This window comes from Strix uralensis, chromosome 3 (genome assembly GCF_047716275.1).
Source record: "Strix uralensis isolate ZFMK-TIS-50842 chromosome 3, bStrUra1, whole genome shotgun sequence".
Lineage (NCBI taxonomy): Eukaryota > Metazoa > Chordata > Aves > Strigiformes > Strigidae > Strix > Strix uralensis.
In genome coordinates this window covers 88,422,326-88,446,993 of record NC_133974.1, presented here as the reverse complement: position 1 = coordinate 88,446,993, position 24,668 = coordinate 88,422,326, and the positions used below count along the sequence as shown (strand labels likewise).

The window sequence follows — 24,668 nt, the reverse complement described above, 5'->3', positions numbered from 1 at the left end:
TTGATGGTTTGAATTCAGAAATACTGTCTTGAGTGATCACTGGTAATTGCCACATATTCTTCTACAGTCTTATCCCAATTATATGTGTATTTGTTCTGCACAAGGTTGCACTTTATTGCACATTTCTGACAGTTAACCACAAAATCCAGTGCTGGAATTTGACTGGAAGTTTCTCTAATTACATTTGCCTTTCTAGTTTAAATTCTGCTCACGCGGTCTTAAACTATCTCTGGGTCAATGGTGTCCATTCTTTTTGACTTAATGACAAAGTGCAAATACAGAACAGAAAGAAGTTCACCTTTAACAAGCACTGGCCAGCATCACTGTCACGTGGCTGTGCAACTCCTTCCACTTAAATGTCGGGTGCTGCCGTTCACAGTCTTGGTGGTGCAGAATTAGCACTGTTGACTTCTATGCCTTCAGTCTTGTGAGACAGAAGTATGAAAGGGGATCACTTGGTGGGCTGCTATGAATTCTAGGTCTTCTGAACTGCTTTATCAAAGCTGAACATTCAGGGTGCCATAGTTAGTAAGGGGGTTTTAGCTTTTGCTTTGGGTTTGGGTTTTTCCCTTCTTTTGGGGTGTCCTGGGTGTAGCACAAGCAGAGGTAGGCAAGCATACACCTTGTGCTGAGCAGAATACAGAGCAGAGCTATTTTTTGAAGTGGCAGATCAGAATAAAGGAAAAGGAATCTTCAACTGAGAATTCAGGTGTATTTGTGTGGTGCTGTCATAAGCAGGTTTTTACAGGCATGTTCTTTTCTCCAACTAGAAACTTGTCTGGATTAAACTTGAGGAATTAGGGTACTGGTCTGGAATTTCAGACACGTAAGCAGCTTGATCTGAGTGAGCTGCAGGGCTGCTAGATAATCAGAGGTCCTGAAGAAGTTCTTTGCAAGTAGGTAAACTGAGGTATAAAGTAAATGTGTTCTGGACATTTCAGATTTACTGCATGTACACAGGTCATCTTTGCAGTATTTTCATCGTATTTCTAGTTCATCCCATGTATTGGATTTACTGCATATTGCACAGATCTCTGCCTGTGAATCCTAGAAAGAAAACAAGGATGCTCTGTCTTTTTGTATTGCCTTCTATCTTCTTCCTCTAGAAAGGCCTATTATTAAAAGCTTCGGTTAAAAATTTGCTTTTATGGTTCTACGAATAAACTTTCAGTTTAGAAGGGCATACATGTTTTCAGTTACCAGGAACTAGAACTTAAAAGCTCAAAGGCTGCAGTCTACTGATCCAGAAGTATTTGTAGGGGAGAATGTAACACTCTCTTTATTACTAGGATCAGTCAAGATCTGGCTCTCATCGCACGGGAAATCAACGATGTAGCAGGAGAGATAGATTCAGTGACTTCATCAGGCACTGCCCCCAGTACCACAGTAAGCACTGCTGCCACCACCCCTGGCTCTGCCATAGACACTAGAGAAGAGGTAGGAGATCTTCATGGAGAAATGCATAAGGTTCTTCCTTTTCTTTATTTCTTTTGCTTTTAGCATTTTGCATAGCCTTTTTTAGTTATTTCCACTCACCCCGTATGCATGATCTCTACATTGTTTTTTGATTTAAAGTTCCTTTACATTTCAACAAACAACCCAGAAATTATTCTATGAACACAGCTTGTCAAAGGACGCATACTATCTGTCTGTCTCTTTTTTTCCACGAAACATAGGACAAGATAGTTATTTGTTTCTTTCTTGTCTGTAGCCTTAGATACCATTGGATAGTATCTAAGAGCATTTAAAGATACTAGTTTGTATGCACAATTATATATAAATGTATACATCTAATACTTTGCATAGCTATTAAAAACAAAGAAGTCCCTCTTTTTACAGGTGGCATAAAGATTTCATCCTCTGAACACTGAAATACTTAAGTACCATCAGTACTATAATAACTTTAGATTTTCTTTCTTAATAACATTGTCAGAAACTGCCTTGAAATAAGTTTGCCTGTGCTTCTAATAATTCTTATTTTCTTTGACTATCTGGTGTGCTGTTCTATGAATATATTGACTAACTTGTTCTAGTAACCATCACAGGTCTAATGCTGGTACACATGTTAATCTGAATTTAAATCATCACTTTCTGCCATATTACAATTCACCCTAATATGTTGTAAATGTTTACTGCATTTTTTTTCTTCATAGTATTCCTTTCAAAGTGTGTTTATTCATTTTTGTGTGCATAAAGTTTGGTTAATACACTAGATTACTGTGTTTAGTATAATACTGTCTTTTTCTGTGGAAAAAAAGATATAAACAGCAATAAGAAATCTGTGAGTTGGGTACTCAGAAAAATTATAACTGCACTCACATAGATTTTGGTTTTAATTCTCATGGACTTAAGGCTAAATTTTAAGGAAGTAAAGTGCTCATTTTCTCAGTTAGATCACTCTGATTTTTACATTACTGGATAATTATTTTCTTCTTTAAAAAATATTGTACAGTGTGTACATACTGCAGGTGGCAGTATCTCCTTTAAGTAAGTATAGGTGTTCCTGTAACACTATGACTAATGTGGAAAAAAACCTAAATTTGATAGTACTGTACTTAATTCCATTGATATATTTCATTAATCAAAGGAATAAATTATTCAATACCACTAGAGATAACTATTATGTTACTTGCCCATAAGCAGAACTTCTGCGGGATAGTCTAATTTTGGCATGTATGTGTGGTATTTGAAAAAAAACAACATTCATTTCTACAAGGTATTGTTGCATAAAAGATGCATCGTTTTATACTATACAAGACAACACCATGATTCTTATTTGATAGGCTTCTTGTAAACTGTTTGAGAAGGAAAAAAGAAATTAATCTGATTTTTGCATGTATCCAGTAGGTTTCATAAACTGCACTTTTCTTTTACCCCTCAGTTGGTTGACCGGGTATTTGATGAAAGTCTCAATTTTAGAAAAATCCCTCCAGTAGTGCATTCCAAACCACCGGAGGGGAATGGTCGACCTAATGGTGCTAGACCTCAGCTAACAGATGCCCTCGATCCCCCAACAATTACCCGTAGAAGGACTTGGAGCAGAGATGAAGTGAGTACACAACAGTATTCTCTCTAGTAATGTGTTCTCTCTAGCAATGTGTTAAGCTTTTATGACTGTCTCTCCACTTAATATTCTCGACACTATCCTTTCTTTCCTAACTGTGGCAGGTGGCATTAATATTGGAAAAATTATTTCTGTATTATTTAATGTGCAAAATGTTCAAATATGTTTGTATATGATACTATTAGAACACAAGTATGATTTTTTTAAAGTTACAAAAAAGATTTCAAAGTATATGGAATTGTTTGTATTTAATTCCCATTAAACCAATAACATCCTTTATTATTAATAACTTATTGCAGGTTATGGGGGACAGTTTGCTGCTGTCCTCAGTTTTCCAATTTTCTCGCAAGATACGGCAATCCATAGACAAAACAGCTGGCAAAATCAGGTGGGTTTTTAAAAATTATTGTTATTACTGGAAATGTCTGCTCTCATCAACATCCCCACTAATAGAAGAGATGTATAATACAGATAGAGCAAATGTATTTAGTAGCAACTTGTGTTTTAAAAAAGCAGTGTTACCTATGGATTTTTTTAGCATTTGGAAAGATTTGGGATTAATAACTTTTCTATTTTTGCTTGTGTGTATTTCACATTATATGAAGATAAATATCAGCAAAGTTTACATGGATGGAACAATATCCATCATACTTTCAGCAGAGGAGCTGTTCCAACACATGGAAATGCTGTGCAAAATCTACACGTGCTCTATGCAAGTCTCATAAAACTCCCTTCCTTAAAAGATAAGGTTAAAATGTTGCTGAACTGTAAAACTGGGCCCTGTACTTTTGCCAGGTTGTTGTAGGAATCCCCTGTTTTAGGAAGAAAAACAAATGGGACAGGAGAGCAGTTTTAGTAAATCTTCTGAAGCACTTAAAATGGAAACAGTGTGGTCACTGTTGAGTTCTAAATCTAAAATAACAGATGTAACCATCTGTTAGTTTTTTATATAAGGAACAGCCGTAACCTTCTGTTATCTCTAATTGAAAAATCCTGCTTAGATAGTTAGATTCCTGTGTAAAATGTCATAGTAGCTAACAGGAAGCATAGACATGTCAAAAATGATAACACATTACTCTACCAACAGTTCCATTTAACTTGAATGAGTGAGCGTACAACCATTTGGTGACCATTTTGGTTGACAAGAATAAATGAAAATTCTAAATACGAAGTTCAGGGTGGCAAAATTCACATGTCCTTCTTCATGTCTTTGTGCAGTTAATCATATAAAAATAGAATACATTAAAAATAAGTGATTTGACTGAACTTCATGTATAATTTTCTGAATGTGAGAAAATACTAGGTCTGTCATTGATCAGTTTGTCTAGGAAGTGTCAGATATTGAAATCTTAGATGGGTGGCACATTAATCACCAAATCATAAATTTATTTCAGCATAGCATCATGTAACTAGTAAAAGCAGCAAAATACTAACATATCTGAAGACTGTATTCTCATGGGAGTACCAAAAGAGATGACCATAGAAATCAAGAAGAAAAAAAATAAACTATATAAATCGGTAAAAAATGTACATTATCTGCCATTTCTAGTCTTGCTGTTTCTAGTAGGAAGAGTATCACTGAATGAAGAGCCAAGTCTTTAAAAGTCTCCAGCCCATTCTTATTATTTCTGTTCTAAGGGGTTATGTGTGTTGTTTTTACTGGTGGTTACAGGTAACATTTGTGAGTACGTTATTTCCGCTACCCTGGATCATGGTCCTGGACTGACATTCATCTCACTTCTCTTTTTTTTTTTTTCAACTCACCATTTTGGGGCTGCAGGATTATAATATTGTAAATATGCCATTTGCTGCCTTTCTGTGTTTGGTTTCCCCAGATACATTTGTGTCTTTTGTTTAAGGATATTTAAATAAATAGTATGATACATAAAAGAATGTATTTTGTTATGTAAATTTCAGATACAAATGAGTTTGTGAAATGCAGGTATACAGTATGGTTACTCTCAAAAGCTGTGCCACATTAACAGAGTTCAACTTCATTATGCAGAATTTATTACAAATTATGCAGAAGTTCACAACTTGTTCGAGATTAATCAACCTCTGAGTGCACGCTGTCATTTAATAGCTGATCTCAAAAAACAAGCAAATAAATACATGCAAAGAGGTATTTAAGCATGACCATTATTTGAAAGTCATTCTAAAAGGCATTTGAAATTTGGAAATAGAAACAAAATACTACATTAAGTTTTGTTTTAAGCATAATTCTCCAGGAAAAAACAGTGATGTCCATAAGGAACTCTGCTTACCAATATATTTTTTTTTTTCCTTTTAAAGCTGCATCATTGGAACAAGAATCTTGCTTATTGACTGACTTATTTGTGGTAGGCGTCTAGGATATGTATCTTAATGCCTCAAAAGCAGTAGATAGTAGATACTACACTTTTCATTGTGCTGATTTTTCTTGATGGTTGGCAGTTTCTGATCTGTAAATATGTTGCTAGCACAGCTGTAGTTTACTTAATGTAAAAAACTGAGTTCAGTACAGTGAGTTAAAACAAATTTATGTATGTGAATTCATTTTTAAAAAAGCAGGTAACCATAAAATCAAGTCTTACACTTTTCTGATTTATTTTCTGAGCTTTAAAGGTAAGTCAGCTACATTGTAATAAATAATAATGAAGTGATCATGTATGCTATTATAAATATAATATCTGCTACTCAGAAGGATTTGAATAATATGATGTTATTCATAATGTCATCAGTATTTTGAATCAGAAAAACAACAATAGTTTTAGAACTGTTTTTCAGAGAGCATATAAGGCAGCTAGGACCTATTACAGATTTTACCTTAGCTTTGTTTTGATGTATATGAGTTCAACTAACTGGTGTGCTTCTATTCCTTTTACTGGAGTTAAGCCACTTAAAATTTCTGCCCAGAACAGATACAAAGAGAATCAGTCAGGATTTGTCAAGCTAGCAGTTGTGTGTTTTTTCCAGAGTACTTGAACCTGAAAAGAGAGGAGAAATTTTTAGAGGCACCAATAAGAGTAAGCCAGTAAGCCTTGACTGTGTTTTAAAACTCCTCCCTCAAACTTTCTTGTTCATCAATGTAAACCTCTCTCCCAAGAGCACAGACAGTATAGGGCAATTATGGTCCTTACAAATTGCATCATACATATTAAAAAATTGCATCCTTCCTATTTGGGTCGACATGGAGAAAGACATGCTTCCTGTGAATGCAAACACTCTTCTTTCTGTAGTATTTTAGCTTTACAAAAAGACCACTTTGGCTCAGGTATCAAGAACATAAATATTTTCAGTAGTTCTTGACAAGCAGATCTATCAGAAATTAAAATGAGCTAAAATCAATCATGAAAATAAATTAGTGTGAGGACAAAAGAAAATACATATATTTTTGCTTGACTAGTTTCTGCCCTGCTCCCCCACTGCCATTTCTGTATTCTGATTTATAGATAATGTTCAGAGTTCCACGGAGTTCTGTCATCATTCCTACTTTATATTATGAAATAGAATTGAGAGAAACTTTTGATGCTGTATTCCTTGGCTAGATTCTCCAGTGCTGACCAAACTGTTTTTTTCCCCAAGTCCTAGTGTGGTGTTCAGATTGAACCAGATTCAAGTTCCTGATTCTTTCCTTTCACCAATCCTCTGTATATTTGTAACTTTCTTCAGGATAAATTCATAGATTGGGTATTCCTAAGCTACTTTTTTATAATTATTCATTACTTTGTATAATCAGTTAGGTTCCTATCTGCAGGTATACACAGAACTACATTATATTTTAAAATTTTGCAGCATTCTCGCTATGTATCCTGTTCTTTGCTAACAAATTATTGTGGTGTGTACTCAGGAAGCAGATACATAGTTTGTCTGCTTTTCTGTCTTTTCTATGTTATAATGAATTTCCAGGAATTTTCAGAGATTATGGAGAGAAGAGGTAAGTAGGTTTTGCAGTGAGAAGACCCACATGGTTTTATCAGTGCTCTACAATGTGAATGCAGTGTTACTGACCTGCTTTGTAGCAGGCAAGTACCTCTTCAGTCAAGAAAAATCTAGGCACAGAATTCGTGTCAGTGCAGGTACTACTTGTCAGTCTGCAGTTTGCTGTGCATCCTGTAATGCACAATGGAAAAAAAATGGGGACTGAGCACAACCAAATAAGAAAGTTCAGGCAGATTTGGCCCAGAAAGTAGGGAGAGGCAAGAGCAGAAGGCGACAGGCATTTATAAAGATGTTCTTTTAACATAAAGAGTATGGTTAGAAGGAGAAAGAGCAAAGGAGACACAGATGAAGACTCCCCGGGAGGTTAAAATGTACTAAAGGAAAAATTGAAAAAAAAATGTTGTAAAAGGGAAATAGATGTCCTAAAATTATAGCAAAAAACAAATTGACTGGTCCACTTATAGTGTAAATAATAACATTTTTTAAATTACTGCCTTCATTTTTTTTTCCTCTGTTTTTTTTTTAAAAATGTCGTATGAAATGGAAAGCTTTCAGATTGTAAAAGAGAAGTAAGAATATTATCTCTAAAAGAGAGTAAGACTGAAAACACCACATATGGAAGCAAGGCATCAATCACATATGTAAACATAGAAGTATTTTAATATGAGCGAGAAGGTAAATGAAAAAAACAGTGTGTCAATAACTTCTATATTTTTCCTACTAGTGCTGCTTACTGCTAAATAAAGCCTTATTTTCTATGTTTGTGCTGATTTCCAGTGTGATGTAGATGCTGTTAAAGTACAGAAAGTATAGCTCCATAAGATTCTCTGTGTACTGAATCCAAATATTTCCAGGAGTTTCCTGGGTTTTAGTGTATGATTTTATAAAGGATTTAATTGATTCTGCTTTTTATTTATTTAGTTTAATTCATCAGTGTCAAGCCAGTCCTAAATTTTCCATTGTCATTGGACTTTCTGGTATCCAGGTTTGCAGTTTTATGGCTTTGCAAGCTTTTGCACTCCCTTCCAGAACATAAAAGCAATCTTGTCAGACCTATGATGATCAACTTTGTTACAAGATGATAACACGAGGCCATAAAGTGTTTCATGTTTTCTTCACTGTAGTTTTGATTACTTTTAATATATTTTTTTTTCCTTCCCCAAGAAGTACGTATTAATGTTTACTCTTTTTTAAGCTTTGTACATTAATAAGTCACTTGGAGAAGTGGTCATTTGCCTCAATCCCATGGCATTGTGTCATGAGAGTAACACTTCCTCTCAGTGAAACATCTGACAAAAACATGTTCTGAAGTGGCAGCGAGTGAAGACCTTGAAGAGTTAAAGCATCTTCTGGATGGGCGGTCTACAGACATCTGTGTACTGATAAGTTAAGACAGGTTACATGCTTTGAAAAACAAGACTTTCTTGACAGGGTAATAATAGAGAGTGGGATTTTTCCATAAGGTATAAATAACTGAAGAAAGATGAACAGAAATGGAGTACTAAGTCTCCCAGCTTTCTTTCAAATTCTTAGTCTTTATGACATTCAAGGTATCATGAATTTCCACCTTAAAAATTATTGCCTTGGAGACCTACCTACACTAATAACTTCTTTAAAATGTACTACTTTTTGGTCATGATTTTAAATTGGTTTGATGTTTAGCAGTTTTACTGCAGCAATTTTTGTATTTTAACTGTGAAATACCAATTAGAGAAGTGGATTTTGGACTCCTCTATGTCATTATGGTGTCACTTAAGAAAAAATGAATACCCAGACCTTAAATATCTGCACATTCCTTTTTTTTCCCCCCAATTGTGCAAATGTAAACAGTTTAAATTATGTTTATGATATGACAATGAAAACAAACTATCTATCACAGCAGGGAGGCAAAACATAAAAAAAGGGGAATCTCACAGTATGCTTTGGGGTTTACAAATAATAGAAGTGACTTCTTTAAACATGTAATACAAGTGATACTTATTATTGTATCATGTATAGATAATTTGTTTTGATACTTTCCAATGAAAACTTCTTTGAAATGCTTAATTTCCTAAAGTTTTATTTTTCATTAAATTCATATAAATACAAATGTAAAAGAGTTGCAATTATTTACCCTTGTTAATCTTTCTCTTATGTTTTGTAATTGTTGTGAAATGCAGTGTTAATAGGGAATTATTTGACTGCTGTAAAGTAGTTGGATGATTTAAAAAAATGTCTTAGTGCTGGAGGAAAGAATCAGGTGTGTCTCTTCAATACCATAAGCAAGTATTTAGCTACAGAACTGCCACTTTAATGTCAGTGATACTGCTGAAACCTTATATGCTTCCCTGAAAAATTAAACTATATGGTTGGATTCTGTCAGTTTTCAGTATTTCAGATTTTACTTTTATTCAGTGCTCCCTATGCTGCTTTCTCATGTCGTGTTATCTAATCTTTCAGTTTTAGTTTGTTTATTTTAAACATACTGTTCTTGAATTTCTTTCTTCTAGAATATTATTTAAGGACAAAGACAGAAATTGGGAAGAAATTGAAAACAAGTTGCGAGCAGAAAGTGAAGTTCCTATTGTGAAAACATCAAGCATGGTATAAATAGTTATCTTTTCTGGGATTGATAGAGCCTGTTACCTAATTTCTAAATGATCAATAGAGGAATGTGTTGCTTTCAATGACATAAAGGCATAAATCTTTACAAGGATTTATTTAGACACTCAGTATATTTCAAGAATAAACCTAATCTTCTTTGATAATTACTAAGACTTACTATGTTATAAAGAAACAAGAGATTGTTCAGGGGAAATTCTCAGAAAAAGAATGCAATAAAAGGGGTTCAGACTATATATAGACCATCAGTAGTTTTATTTAACAAAAGGTAATAACCATTAGTTTGAATGCTGAATTGCTTTCGAATGAACTTCTTTTACAATCTAAAGACTACTTTACTGATTATTAATACTTAAGATATATGATACTTAATACTACTAATACCAATTATTAATATTTAGATAAACAGTTGTATTTTGCTATATGTGAATGAAAATAATCCGTAGGCAAATTGCAATAAAAGCACTCTTCAATGAAAAATAATCATGTTGATTTTGTGTGGAAGTGATAACCGTAGGGTCCCAACTACAACTCTAGTTGATTCATGTAGTCCTCTACCCCTGCCTATTTCAGGCCATTTCATGACCAGACTTTGTGACAGCATGAGGGAACAGAGCACACATGTTGTTTCCTAGTGCACTTCTCCTCTGCTTCTAAACACAGAGCACAGGGTTTGAAAAACATCTCTGCATGTGAGAGCAGGTAGAGAATCTAAATACATTATCCCATCTGGAGTATTGTGGTGTTAAGACTGTCAACTTACAGAGGCAGTTTTCTTTTCTGAGGGAAAGGTGGGAAGAGGAAACTCCTTCTCACATACTTTGTACTGGACTGCTCAGAAGCAAAATGTGAATACATTTCCTCTGGCATTGAACTGGCTAGCACTTCTCTGTTAGCAGCTCATCATGAGTTATTAAACTCATCCAGATCGATTTTTTTCCTGGCAGTATTAAAAGCTTGGCCTGTAATTTCTGCAGAATGGTATATTTTTTAAGACCAATCGTTAGTAACTCTGTGTTATAATTTAATAGATACACTATGACAAGTTTTGAGATGTTTTTAAAGTTTAATTAAGCAAGTTACTCTTGGAAGCTTCTAATTTTAGGAATATGATAGTATAAGAAGTTTCTCTTACCCATTTCCAGAAAAAGATCAGAATTTATTTTTTTACATTCTAAATGCCATTTCCATAGGGTTTTAAGGCATTCATTAAAAAAGAAAAAGATTAGTTGTATATTTATTCCTAAATTCAGCATTTACCAACAGTTTTTTAAATACATTAAAGCATCTCATCTCGTTTGAAAGTGTATGGGTTTTTTTTGTCTATGCACTGATTTTCAAGTTTCTGCTCAGTTTTCAGAGCAATATATTGCTCAAACGCAGTGCTTATTTTTACCTCAGAATGTTGTTAAAAGTTAACAGAGGACAATTGCAACTGATGTTTGTTTTGTCCTTGGAACATTTATGTCTAGTTCAGATGAGGAACCTGCTTAAAGATAATGAGTTTGTAAAATCCAAAGTAATCAATCTCTTTGTCACCCACAAAAATCAAATTATTTAGTACAGAATGGGTTTCTGAAATGGGTTAGATGGGTTTCTGAAATCAGTGCCTTTGAAAATTCTCACCTTTGAAGACCACTGGTAGTTCTCCTCAGCAGTTGGATTAACAGTATTATTCAGTGTAGGATCCTTCAGTTGTAGGATTTACATATTTACAGTTTAAGATGTGGCACATTTAATGATTGTTGTGTTTCTGAGTGTTGCTGTGGCCACACCTGTGGTAGCAAGTAGTGCAGCACAGATGAGAAAAATCTGTAAGGCAAACGAGGGCTGAGGACCCGACATTGGTGTGCTGTACAGGGTCTTGTGGGCACAGGGTCCAGTGGTTGCAGACAAAGTCCCAATGCAGTCATCCTACTATTCTGACTCACATCTGAACAAGGTTTTAAACCACCCTGTGCTGTTAATACTGGGTTTGTACTGTAACTTTCCTTTAAAGATTTGCTGTTACTTTGCCCCATTTCTGCAGAACTGTGATGTCTGTAAGTCTGTGCTTGAGAAGAAGTAGTGCTGGCAGATGAGTGAGGGCCTGAGTGAGGTTTTGTTGACCCTAGCAATCAGCCAGTGCAGAGGAGTGCTTGGTTTCTGAGTGGGCCACAGCTGTCCAGCCTCTAGCACTGCTGCCCAGGACCCGCGGTGGGGATGGCTGGGCAACCACCAGCAAGGGTGTTCGTGATGCCTGGGGGAACAACCCAAATTGCATATTGCAAAGGTGGGGGAGGGGGATTGTTCACTACTGATATGTAGTTTGAGTCTCTCTTTCCTTAATGAAACATGTTTGTTTCTTTCCTAGGAAATATCATCAATTTTACAGGAACTGAAACGAGTTGAGAAACAGCTGCAAGGTACAAATCTGTTTTTCACTTTTCTCTTTTGTGGCTGCTTCCTTTAATTTTTTTAACTATGTTACTGTATATATATGTATATCCTGAAACAAAGTTATCGCATTTTATTAAAATAATTCAGTGTCAGTTACATACATTAATATCATATAATTGCTGGCACATTTGGTAAAAAACATCACTGAATTATTTTAAAACAGAAGAGTGATGATATCTTTTTATAAGGGTGAGAAAAAGCTCAACTGAAAATGAAATATCCAGAGAATCCCAAAGGAATTATTTGTGAAACATTCTTAATAGAAATATTTTTGTGGGTAAATATTGAAGCGTAGGTGATAGAGAATCCTGAGATTAGGCTTTATAAAATAGTCTTTGCACATCAGTAATACCCTGATGTAGCACAATTCAGTATAAGGAATACACTGGGACCATAATCTATAGGAAATCCTGAAAAAAACCCTGTGTCTGATACAATAAAATGAAAATTTAGAATTAGCTCTTGACATCTTCCCTTCACAGTACTGAATTCACTCTTTGTAATTGTAGAGCCTACAGGCTACAAAATAGAAAACTTACTTTGCTTTTCATGTGCAAAGACTTATCTGTGTATAAAATGGAAAGAAGTATGTTGTGCTTACAAAGTCTGCTATTTAGACATAAATTCTATTTATCAAAATCAACTTAAAAACTGAGCATATTTTAAAAAGAAGTTGCAATCTTATTTGTGTATTGTTTATACTTAGTTAATTGTTTAATTTGGAGTAGTCAGAATTAGTTGTCCATGCTTACCTATAATCATTATTGTGTTTGTTGTAAATTTCCCATATTTGTTATTTTTAGTATTCAGATCTCATCCTACAATAAAAGATGTTTTTAAAAATAATGTTTCAATAGGAACCATTAGCCACCTTTAGAGACAAATCGGTATTTGTTTCATGCTCAGCTGTAATTTAAAAAAATGTTAATCTATTACAAATTGTGTTTAGAGAACATAACAAAGAAATAAGGCCCAGAGAAAGAGGCCAAATCATTTCCTTGTGTATGCAGTGGTGTTCGAATAGATGTTAGTACAGTTTTGAAAATGGAGAGAGGTTCTATTAAATGTGACAAATGTGTTAATAGTAAAGTAAAATGAAATTGTACTAGGTGCTTCAGTTTGCCCTCACTATGTAGATGGAGAGGGACAGTACGTTCACCGTTACACATTAAAAAGGATAAATGACTGCTTTTTTATACAAATTTCATTCAGTGATGGAATTAGTAGCTATGGCTATGGTGGGGGGGGGGGGGGTGGAGGTAGAATGAAGCATAATATAATGGTAACATTAGAGATAAAGCCCCTTAAACGTGACAGAATCCCATCTTTCAGTCCCTATAAACTAATCACAGATGGTTTGTCATCTCTCTTGACAACATATCAGGCAGTGTTTAGTTTGTGCAGTTTCATTTCATCTAAAGTTTTAATATACGTAAATGCTTTTAAGTATATGTGTTGGCTACATATATGTTGGATACACCACTCCTTTGTAGTGGGCAACACACATAAAAGTTCATGTCTGTCATCATAAAAATGAAAGTGTGAGAACAGGATTTTCCTATTTTTTATGGTAACAGAAGATTGTAATTTTTTATGGTTTCTTCCCTATCGCTTTCATCTTTTCTTGATTGCTTAGCAATTAATGCTATGATCGACCCTGATGGTACCCTGGATGCTCTGAGCAACTTGGGATTCGCCAGCCCCATCTTACCAGCTCAGACAAAGCAGAAGTCCAGTCCCGTTTCACAAAGTACCCGCTCTCAAGTGCAGCCAAACTGCCAACCTGAAGCTCGGGCTCTTCGACCCACCGCCGTCCCTGTTGCAGCTGAATTTGAGAATGCTGAGTCTGAGTCAGATTTCAGCATACACTTCAATAGGTTTAACCCAGATGGGGAAGAAGAAGATGCCACCCTGCGTGAGTGACATCTCAGTGTTGATAGAAAAACCTTTCACGTGGAATGTTTAGGAATAAAGGAAAAATTATAATACTGGTTTTATAATATTAAAAAAAAAAGTCTCGATCAAACAGCAGTTGTTTTATTAAACCAGTTTTCTTTAACTGTGATGCTTTGATTGTCACACAAATCCTTTTCAAATCATAAAGATATGCATAGATACAAGTGTAGGAAAGCAGATTGTGGCAGGTTTGCCCTTTGTGGTTGTGTGCTTTGCAAAAGATTTATTATATCAGCAGTTTTCCCTTAATAGATTCATTTTGTTTTAAAAGCCATGCAAGCAGTCTAACATTTAATGTTACTGAAACCCCATATCTCTTTGCCAAGCTGCTCTAATGAATGGACTTCCTCCACTAAAGTTTGTACAGAACTGTTGAACAGTTACATTTGATTCTGAATTAGATGATTTATATAGGAAACATTATCTTTGACTACAATGACACATTACTGCAAAAGGTAAGACAGATTTCAGAAAGCATTCATTCTTGTGTACTGAAAATCTCAAACAGTTCTGTGATTTTATAAATAACCTTGTTGCTGCGTAAATTGTCTTGGGGTTTACAAAGTTCACATATTATGTTTGCACTAAGATTTGCTGGGAGTTATAGGTGAACATATCAATATCGTTACACAGCAAGCAGTATTTTGGTGTACATAGAAAACTGATAATACTGTACTTGTATTATCATTGCAGTGTTTTAATCCAATTTCTGAAAGGACTATTTGGCACTTTTTGATCTTCTTCAAATGTCTTTTTCATGTTAATGAAAGTAGAAGTATTTCATATCTCATTTCTGTCCTAATGTTTGTTGAAACTAGGAAACAAATTTAAACATACAGCAACATGGGACATTTTAAAGCATACTGAGGCTAACGAGCCCTCACCAATTCAAACGCAACATAAGCTTATGGAAGAAATCACTGTTCCTTGGAATGATCATGAGATGTAAAATTTTCTTTAGGGGACTTGGAAATAGAGTTGTCATGATTTGCTTGATCGATAGATGCACTCCCAAGCAAATTATTTTATTTGCTTCTGTATATTTTCCTGTAGTCTTGCTAGTAAAGCTGTCTCTGTCTTACATATTTAAAAGGATTCTGGAAGACGACTGCTAACATAGACGTTTTGCTTATACCACTGAAAAGCAAGTCTATTTAAAGTTTCCTATATAAGCCTATTTTCCTTATAAGTTGTCCCAGTAACTTAACATTTGGAAATAATAATAAAAATAAAAGTAAATTACTTTGTATTTCCAGAACACTGTAATTTGGAGGAATGTTATTTCTGTTAAATGTAACTAATGGACTGGAATTTTCCTATGTTTGCATCAGTCTCTATATATTAAGGTTAAAGATACAGTTTTGCAGCTTTTATGAAATGGTCTTTAATATTTCAGCAATAATCCTATATGACATTTGTTTAAAAAAACCTACTTTCTGTACACTTTTAAATTGTACAGGCTTTCAGAAGTCAGTAAAAGTTGGACCAGTTAATAAAAATGCAAAAACTTTTTTTGTAGAGATGTAAAAACAAAACCACTAATCTGTTGTATAATGGATTTCATATTTTCTTTAAAAAAATTAAAAGCAAACAGCCTTCGTGTATGACTCGATATGCTCTACTCCAGCTAACTGTGGAAGCCTGAACTACACTAGTTTACAGAGGCTACAAGAAAAGTTTTAGAAGGTGCAGAAGGGCAAAAATAAATCGAAACTAGAGCTATGTGTTGGAAACCGACTATACCAAACCATCACCATAATTCCTTCTTTTGTTTAATGCTTGGGAACATAATTTTTCTGCAGACTCGAGGGGAAAGTAGGAAATGGCAAGGAAAGGATTAAAGGTGCAGGCTCTTCATGCGAGATTCTGTTTGTGGTCTTTCAGGCGTTTATACTTTATGTTCTGTAATAAGCATTTTGCATTACTATGTTCTTATTTTATATGAACATGTTCTCCTTATTTATTTTTGTTACATTATGTATGTTATTTTGTTATATGCATTTACAACTCCATTTTTAAATAAAGTGTTTCTGGAACTTTAAAAATGTGTGAATATGTCATTGAGAGCTGGGAAGTTCACACGGTTTTCCTGCAGTCTAACTTACCTATACTGAAATAAGAAATGACATTTTTTTCCTAAATGTTTTTTGTCTGGAAAAAGTTACATTATTGCCACTGCTGCATCATTTATTCTGTGCTGACAGTATTAGCTTACTATCCTGTACTCAGGTTCATTTCCACACTTGAACTGATTTTTGTGTGCAAAGCTAGAGGCAAAACCAAACCAAACAATGACTGTGTTTCCCTTAGTAGAATGAAAGTAAAGGAGTTTTAATGCACCTGCCAGGTGCTGCAGTAGATGGTTTTCAGACTGCTTTCCTTCTGCTTCGTATATTGCAAAACTTTATTGAACATTCTGATTTGGCTCCAGACTGGTGCCTTTTTTCCTTCTGTCACAGCTTCGACTTTATAGGTGCTTTTCCTGCAAGACCTTGAATTTCCTCTTCTTATCTAGTGTTCCTTCATGAAGGAACAAAACTATGAGTTTAGTATAAAGCTCCAAGCTTATGCATTTCAGCGTTGCTAAACTTTGCTGTGGCTTGACAGCAGCCAGCTCTGATCTTGCTTCTGGGCACCTATTTTTCCTTCATAGCCCCAGTCTGATGACACTAAGACCACTGATGGCACACAGTAACAATAGCATTTGCCTCTAGAAGGGCAGCAGATTTTTACTGATGTTCAGAGATGCCAGTTTGGTGTAGTCAAAGACATGAAGTTAGAAGGGCTTTCCATGTGCTCAAAACTCTTTCATATTCCCCAACTTCACTGGCTGCTCTTGTTTCCTCACTTGTTGCCAAGATCCCTCTATCTTTGCAGAGGTAAAGGGAACACGCTTCTGGGTTAATACTGTCATGCACAGAGCCCCATTGTGTAAGCGATTATGTAGCATTTTGTTATTTCTTCCCACATAATATTTTTATCTGTCTACTATACTTTGAGCTGAGTTTATGCAGAGACGTCTTTCAGAAGTACTTAAGAAATCCAGCCAGATTGCATCAGCCCTCTGCTTCCTTTTGACATCAGCAAGTGGGGCTGACAAGCAGTGACACAGAGAAAGCAGAGTTCAAGCTTTTTCTGATCAGCACTGTTGGTTCCTCCCTTAGCTGCATGCACTGTTCTAATTATATATTCAGCAAATACTTCTAATGACACATCTAGTCGTAGCATACGGGAAAAAAAAAGCTGAGTGTAATTTGTGAGCCTGACTGGTAACAGCAGGATGGTGTTTCACTACAGTGTGGACATTATACCAAAACCAACTGGTACTTCAGTCTCAGAAGAGAATTCTGCTTCATACCAAAAACTGAATTTCAGTCAATGCCTGTTGGAAGGCCTTTGTAATTTTAACTGGAAAGATTTCAAGCACAGAAAAGATCTACAATTACTGCTTTGACATGCAGCCATGAAAAGAAAGGCTATGCAGGAATGCGTGAGGCATTCTGTGAAATAGCGTGTACAGTAAAAGGAGGCCACTTGCTACGTGCCAAGGAGATTTTATGCCACCAAGTCTTTTGTATCTGAAGAGAATTACAAGGAAGAAAGTCAGACACCATACAAGTTGCTTAGCTTCATCTTGATGAATGATCATATTTTTAAAAGCACAAGAATGTCATCTTTGACGTCAAGTAGAGCACATCTGTAGATGCTGACAGGGTTACAATCCCAGTAGTTCAGTCACGCTTGCCAGATACTAAATACATCTGACAATATCGGTCTTGGCAATATTGCCCAAGGACAGTTGCCTAATTCTAAAGAACAGCATTTCCAGCTGCACTAGCTCACTAATCTCGTAACAAAAATTTTTGTTTTTAACTTGGTAAGCCTTACCCAGTGCTGTTCCTGCAGGAAACAGCCAACAGAGAACAGGTTGGTGAGCAAAGCATTTCCTTTTAAGATTCTTTTCTCATTATTCATGTATTTCTGGAGAAAAAGATGTAGTTAGAAAACAAGTGGAATTATGCAGCGGAAATACTTTAAAGCAGGGTAAGGTAAGTGGAAGCCTGCTGTCTAAGATCTGGATCTTTACCTGTTCCAACAAGGCCAGAGTTGACTAAACCCAGTGCTCGATTTGTCTTGCTAACCTCTTCACAAGCAGTTACTATTTTGTGAGAAAAGTTAACATTCTTACCTCACATCTGAGGAGAGCTGTTAAAATAACAGGGTATTACAAAATGCCCTCTCTGGGGAGGCTGTATTAAACCAGCAGTTTGTAGTTATTGAACACCCTCATGGGAACACAGGGAAACATTTTCAAGTTATAGTTGCAAAAATTATTCAAGCACTAGGGTCTGAGGGGTGGGGTGTGGGGATAGAGATTTTTCATTTCAGGGATAAACCCTACATTTTCACTTATCAATTAATGTATGTCCTTGCTAAGTTCTGTTGCTCTAGTCCATCAGTTCCTTAGGGCTAGCATTTTTAGACCTGTTTTAAAAATTAATACACAAGTTTATAATTTATAAGGCTTTCTGCTCCTATGGATTAGCTAAAAGCACTATCAGGACTCTAGGGGTCTTTATATTGTATTAAAAAATAGCAGCAGCATGACTTATCTTTCAAGCAAACTGTGGTCTTTCTTAACAGAAAATGCTGAATAAGGATTTAGGAAAAAAAATGCAGCATGAGGTTTCTACATTCTGTATGTCTGTCCATGCACACATGGACCAGTGTGAAGCTGGGCACAAAGAACAAGGATTATATATAAACTTATAAAAAGCTAATGAGTGACTTCACCTTTCATTCACAGCATCACCTCTGAGGTAATGTTATTTTTAAGTTAAGAAAAATTCATTGAGGAAGTAATACTGATGTGGATGTGAGTTGTGGATCAGGTTATCTGTGACTGATTTTGCTGAGAGGTGAGGGACATGACTGCAGATAATTCAGGAGGTTTTAAAATTATTAAGAAATGAAATGCCTTAATAAATTTATTGGAGAAAATGACGTAAATGGTATTTCCCAGTATGACAACTGATTAAAAAACAAGCAGGCAAAATACCATGTTCTCAACAGACATTATTGGATTAAATAAAGTGCAAAAGGCTAAACAAACTTTTGTAAAAACTCTAGAAAGACAGACAGATGAAGTCAAAGGGGGTGAGGAGGGAATACCGAGTCCCAGGCCAGGGTAGTACGTGTTACAGAGCGGTGCAGTTAATTTGAGGCAATTTTAGTGCAAAGGAGAGCTGAGAGATGCAGATGGCACATAAAAATTTGGCCACAAGAGTGGTGCTTTCACAGCTGGTCAGAAGCTGTGCAGGGATACACACTTCCTACTCCAAGATGTGCCTCATGTGCAAGAGACTGCAGCCACCCTGCTCCTTGGCAGAAGATGGCAGCTGGCAACACTTAGGAGTTATTATGTGTGTTGTAATCACATCATTTTTCACTCTGCAGAATAGCTGGAGTTTCTCAAATAAGCTGAAACAATAGAAAGCTCTTTCCATACAGAGGAATAAAAAAAAATCCCAAATTCATATCCTTCAGTGCAGTTTATGCTGTTTTCCTAAAATCATTTTGAACCTCACAGATGAAATTTATTTAACTGACCAATGATGCAAGTGTATAATATTGTAATCTTATTACCTGCACACTTGGGAACTCAAGTGCTATCAAAAATTTGCCGCACAGCCCTGTTCATTCTTTGTTTCCAAATATGCAAGGATACATGCAAACCAAGCTCCTCATGTCATTGCTGCTGTCAGTACAATGGATTGCTGATAAAATGGTAATTTACAAAAATCAATTTTTTTAATGCATTTTATGCAATATTCTTAACACCTTCAAGTTGCTTTCTTCCCATTGCACGTCTTGGGTAAAAATGTTGCTTTAGTGATTGCTTGAGTTGATTTCCTAAATTTACAACGCCCTCAAAGCTAGCTCCTCTCCAACACCTTTACGCATTTAAAAATGCTGATTTTTATTGAAATTTTATTGAAAAGCCACATCCGTGGCTTCACTGAAGTTACTATTCCGAGGGCAGCAGAAGTTCAAATACAAATCTGGAAACACACCTTAGTGACTTATCTCAGTGCTGACATTAGCACCAGGCATACTGAACTTAGGGGAGGTGCTGTCTTTCAATCCACATGAGCAGGGTTTGCTCTTTGGTGTAACCAGCATTTGCCACTTGGAGTTTTTGAGAATGTGTTTTTAGGCTTCCAAGCTGTTTGAGTATCTAACTTTGGCCAACTCAAGCATTTTTCAGAGTTCAAAGTGACATTAACATCCAAAGCCATCATTTCCTTTGTAATGATGAAGTGATTTTTATTTAGAAGATATGTGGCTTTTATGCAACTGGAGGAAAAGTGTTCAATAAAATCCTGCATTTGTCCTCTAATGCTCCAGCACTGAATTACAAGTTAAGCAGAGCTGGTTTCCATAAAGTCAAAGGTTCATGTAACTGAAGTTACATGCTTGCTTAACTGAGTGCAAAACCAGATCACTACATTTTGATCTTTGCTTATATGCAGTTTCATAAAATTCAGAAAAGCTGCCCCCCAGCACAAGCATTTATAGAAGCATGAGTTGATTATAAACTTTAACCTGATGTTGCAAAAGCAACGATTTTAAAATTAGTAGGAAGAAATTAATCCTGGCTGACATCAATAGTTTCTTTTAATTGATATTTAAATTTCTCCAGATGAGGAAACATGCTGGAACTTGGCTTACTGCTTAAAATGCAGTGAGCCAAAAAATGGAACACAGAGGACAGCAGAAAAAAATCTATAAAGCAATAGGTATGATTAAAAAGCATAGCTGAAGGAAATTTCTAATTAAGGATTTTCTCCAGGGAGACACAGTGAAAAGCTTGAAGCTAAATGAGTTTTGGAGAATCACTGCAGATCAATGAACTGGTCTTGCCACTTTCTGGAGCCTCCCAGGCGGCAGCACTGAGGGCTGGCCCGGATAATTTTACAAACATCAATATTGCTCATAGGCTTGCACTGCAGTATTGAAGCCAAAGAAACAGTGACAAGATTTTATCCTTCAGTGGTGCTTTCCTTCTGAAATCTTTCAAGCACTTCACATTCATTCTGTTATGAAATTTCTATGAGGAAATAGCTTCATCCTGGTCTTACAGATGGGAAAATGGTCTGAAGTAAAATTTTATTGTATTTGCTCTCTAGAAAGTGCTGAGGCAAAGCTTTGCCATGACTGAAACGTCAGTAAGTGACAACATACAGCCTGATGATAGTAATAACACACCATTTGATCTGACAGTGCCTATTTTTTAATATCAAAGTTATCCCTGACTTCCAAGTGGCTGTGACAGAGCCAATGACCTGTGTCTTTCCAACCAAATCAGTTTTGCTCACTTCTCCCTCTCTTTTCCCTATCTGGGTTTCTAACGGTGCTCCTTGCTGGCATATTTGGAGCTGCTGAGATGTAGGTATCTATCCAGCAAGCTGCATTAGCTAGCTGTTCTTGGCAGCCTCCCCAGCCGTCTGTTGGAAGACAAGACTAACTTGGCATTTTGGGATAGTTTCTTCTTTCTGTTAGACAGAGAGTTGTCACACACGTAATCCTCAGTGCTGTGCATATCTCAAAATTTTCATGGGTCTCCTGAAAATTTCTTTTATCCCTATTTCTGTCCGTTAGACAACACTGAATGCAGTGATATGTACCAGTTTTATTTGAATTAATATAGTCTGCCTGTGCTTGAAGTGCTCTAATTCTCCATGCAAATTATCTTGGATTATGTGCATATATTTAAGTGTCCAGTTTTTTAAATGTTAATATTTAATGGACTAACAGAGATCATATCAATAGAAGTTTTCAGTCACTGATACTTGGGGCTTTAGATTTGCTGCCAGTTTTGCAGAACTTCAGGAGCACTGATGTAGCCGCTTATTTTAGTTTTCTAATGTAAGGATTCCATTTTTAATTGTATGCAGAAGCCCAGAGTGAAAGGCATCTATGCAAGTGTATTTTGTTCAACTGTCCAAAAATTATGAGCAATATATGAAAGATGATATTTTGTACCTACACAGTTAGTCACAAAGCAGTTTCCCTGTAAGCCAGGAGGCAGCTATAGATACCAGGTGTTTCTGGAGAGTTCTGTAGAAATGCTCTGGTCTAGAGGCTCAGTTACTGATTGCGTGTGTATTGTTCCTGTACGTCAAATGTTCACAGGATCATGATACCAAAAAAATAATATTGGTATTTAGAGTATATACAGTTCAGAAAAGATCTGAAGCCATTCACCTGCCTGTCAACTTTTCAGGAAAAAAGAAAAATATGGTGATGTACCTTGTTGAGCACATGATTACATCTGGAAAAAAAAAAAAAGTAAATTTGAAGCCTCTAAAATTTTCTAGTTAAGCTGCCATTTTACTGAGAATTCAAGTGTTAAAGTTGTTATCTTGAGAAAAACCACATAGCCCATTAAATCTGCCTTCCTTTGAAAAATGATCAAGTTTCCTAATTTCTTTGTCACACCTATCACTGAATTATACAAAGTTAATGACAAACCAGAAAGGAATGCAGATCAAGCTTTCATTTTACGCAGGGGTCTGGAAGGACAGAGCTAAGTGGATAATCCCACATCCTGTGTGAGTTTTTCTGGCATCACTATCAAAGAAGAAACCAGAGGCAGGAGAGACAGTGATTATTTTACAACAGTCAAGTTCCCCCTGGCCCCTCCTGGCTCTGGCTGTGCCAGCACTCTGGCTTTCCTGTAAGGGAATTTCACCAAGGAATACACTAGATTTGTCTCACTGATTTTCTCTCTGATAGAAACCAGTGCACTGAAGTCTGATGAGTGGATGGATAATAAAGACAAAGCAGTGCTGGTACTCATAGCAGCAGAGCTCTGACGAAAGAAACTGACCTGGTACTCCTGCGGAACCAAGCTACAACAAATAATGCGTGGTCTCACCGGAATCAAAGCTTTTCAAAGTGCATTACCATCAGGACTAGAACTTCCTCAAATAAATAAAAGGGGGGGGGGGGGGGGGGGGGGGGGGAGAACATTCCCAGAAAACATTTTTTTAAAGAATTGTAGTTTCCCAGAAAGAACTGAAGAAAATAAAGCTCTGATTGGACTAAACTTTATCACATTTTCAGGTAAGCCTGCAAACCCAGCTACAACTTTCCCAGTCTGGATTTTGACAACTATTAGGTCATGCTGCAAAGAAATTCAAAGTGTTGGAGATTAATGTGGGAGTTGATTGCCTGGATTGAAAATCAGGCTATCCGGAGGAGACTGTCTCCTCACGCAGGAGGACTTGGGTAAGAGGACATGCCGCGCCTTTCTAACTCATTAATTTTCTAACTTGGGAACAGCGAGGACTGCAGGACCTAGCAGTTGGCAGAGAAATTTCTGCAGTTCAGCAGACCTTGGGCATGGGGACAGCAGAGACAGCCAGAGTGGCTGCGGGCTGTGTCACTCATGGGTCACAGACAACCCTTCTAGCCCTCCCAGCACAGAAGAAGAGGAAAAGGCCAGCAAGGGCTCTAGAAAGCAAGACTTCCTCTACGTCTAATTTACAGGGCAAAAGGAGGGTGCTGATGTTATTCATTGCATTGTCAACACTTGAAATCTTGAGTAAATGCTTACATCTGTTTCCTAGAATGAGTAAAACTTTTGGTATTGCAGAAAACATGGGCAGATGTTCAGTTGAATGATAGATCTGTGAAACAGTGGTTCTTACCTGAGGTTGCTTGAAGCAACTAAAGAAAGTGAGGATTTATGAAATCCCTTGAACTGGTTCAAAACACATGAAAGAGGGGAGGAAAGGAACATTGCTGCACTGAGGTATCAGAAAACAGTCAGGTGCTGTTGCTAAACCTGGTGTTAAAAAATAAAAGGCATTTGACAAATGAATAGGATCCCACAGAATCAAGAAAAGCAGGGGATTGGCTCAAATACAGGAGCTTTTGCCCAGATGTACAAATAATGCTGACAAATGGAGAAGCCAAGATGCTATTTCCTAGGGTCAAACAGGGAAAATGACTGGGAAATCAATATATTAAAAATCAGAAAGGTGGACACTGAGCTTTGGGCAAGAGGTCTTATTAACTGAGCTGGTAGAGTGCTAACAGCCAGTCAGGATTTAATTATGAGAAGTAATTGGAGAAAAATTAATGGAAAGGTATCTATCTTGAGTATGCCCTGCATGGAAATTCCCCCTTATATGGGGTCCAGGCAAAAAAACCAAAAAAACCCCAAATTTAAATCCTTCTGCATTTCAAAGTTTCTCAAAATTTTTTTTTTAAATGTTATGTTCTCATGTCAGAACTATAATTTGAATCATGCTGGCTAAACTTACACTTTTACTAGCTTATCATTTCTATGTCTATTTTTGACTTACTGGGAACTTGGATAACTGGAATATTTTTATCCCCTCCATGTCAGCACGTGACCTACACATGCAAAACAAAGAGAATAATTTTGGCCGTTACTTACTTTTTGTAAGAACTTTTTTTTTTTTTTTTGCCTGCTGACAGATATTCAGAAGAAAAATTATTGATGTACGAATGAACAGTTTCCAACTTTTGCCACATGGAAAGACCCCTGTACAAGCTTACAAATGCATTTCAGAGATTACCTGATCAGTTGGTGCCTTTACATACATGCTCCAGCACTCTGAGATTAAAGAGATTAAAGAGAGTTGTAGCTCTA

General features: G+C 36.2%; 1 protein-coding gene across 5 annotated transcripts in view; it reads left to right on the top strand.

Annotated features, from left to right (window-relative positions):
• The window catches only part of CEP170 (centrosomal protein 170), a 106,137-nt gene extending 90,111 nt beyond the window's left edge, over positions 1–16,026 (top strand). For 3 of the 5 annotated variants that reach the window (XM_074863240.1, XM_074863239.1, XM_074863235.1), the window contains 6 exons: positions 1,290–1,467; positions 2,882–3,049; positions 3,364–3,452; positions 9,475–9,568; positions 11,940–11,991; positions 13,662–16,026. In XM_074863240.1, the coding sequence (XP_074719341.1) occupies positions 1,290–1,467; positions 2,882–3,049; positions 3,364–3,452; positions 9,475–9,568; positions 11,940–11,991; positions 13,662–13,948 (868 nt within the window). In that variant the 3' untranslated portion in view covers positions 13,949–16,026. The remainder of the gene's footprint in view (positions 1–1,289; positions 1,468–2,881; positions 3,050–3,363; positions 3,453–9,474; positions 9,569–11,939; positions 11,992–13,661) is intronic. The other 2 variants (XM_074863237.1, XM_074863236.1) reach the window with 2 other exon arrangements.
• The last annotated feature ends 8,642 nt before the right edge of the window (positions 16,027–24,668 follow it).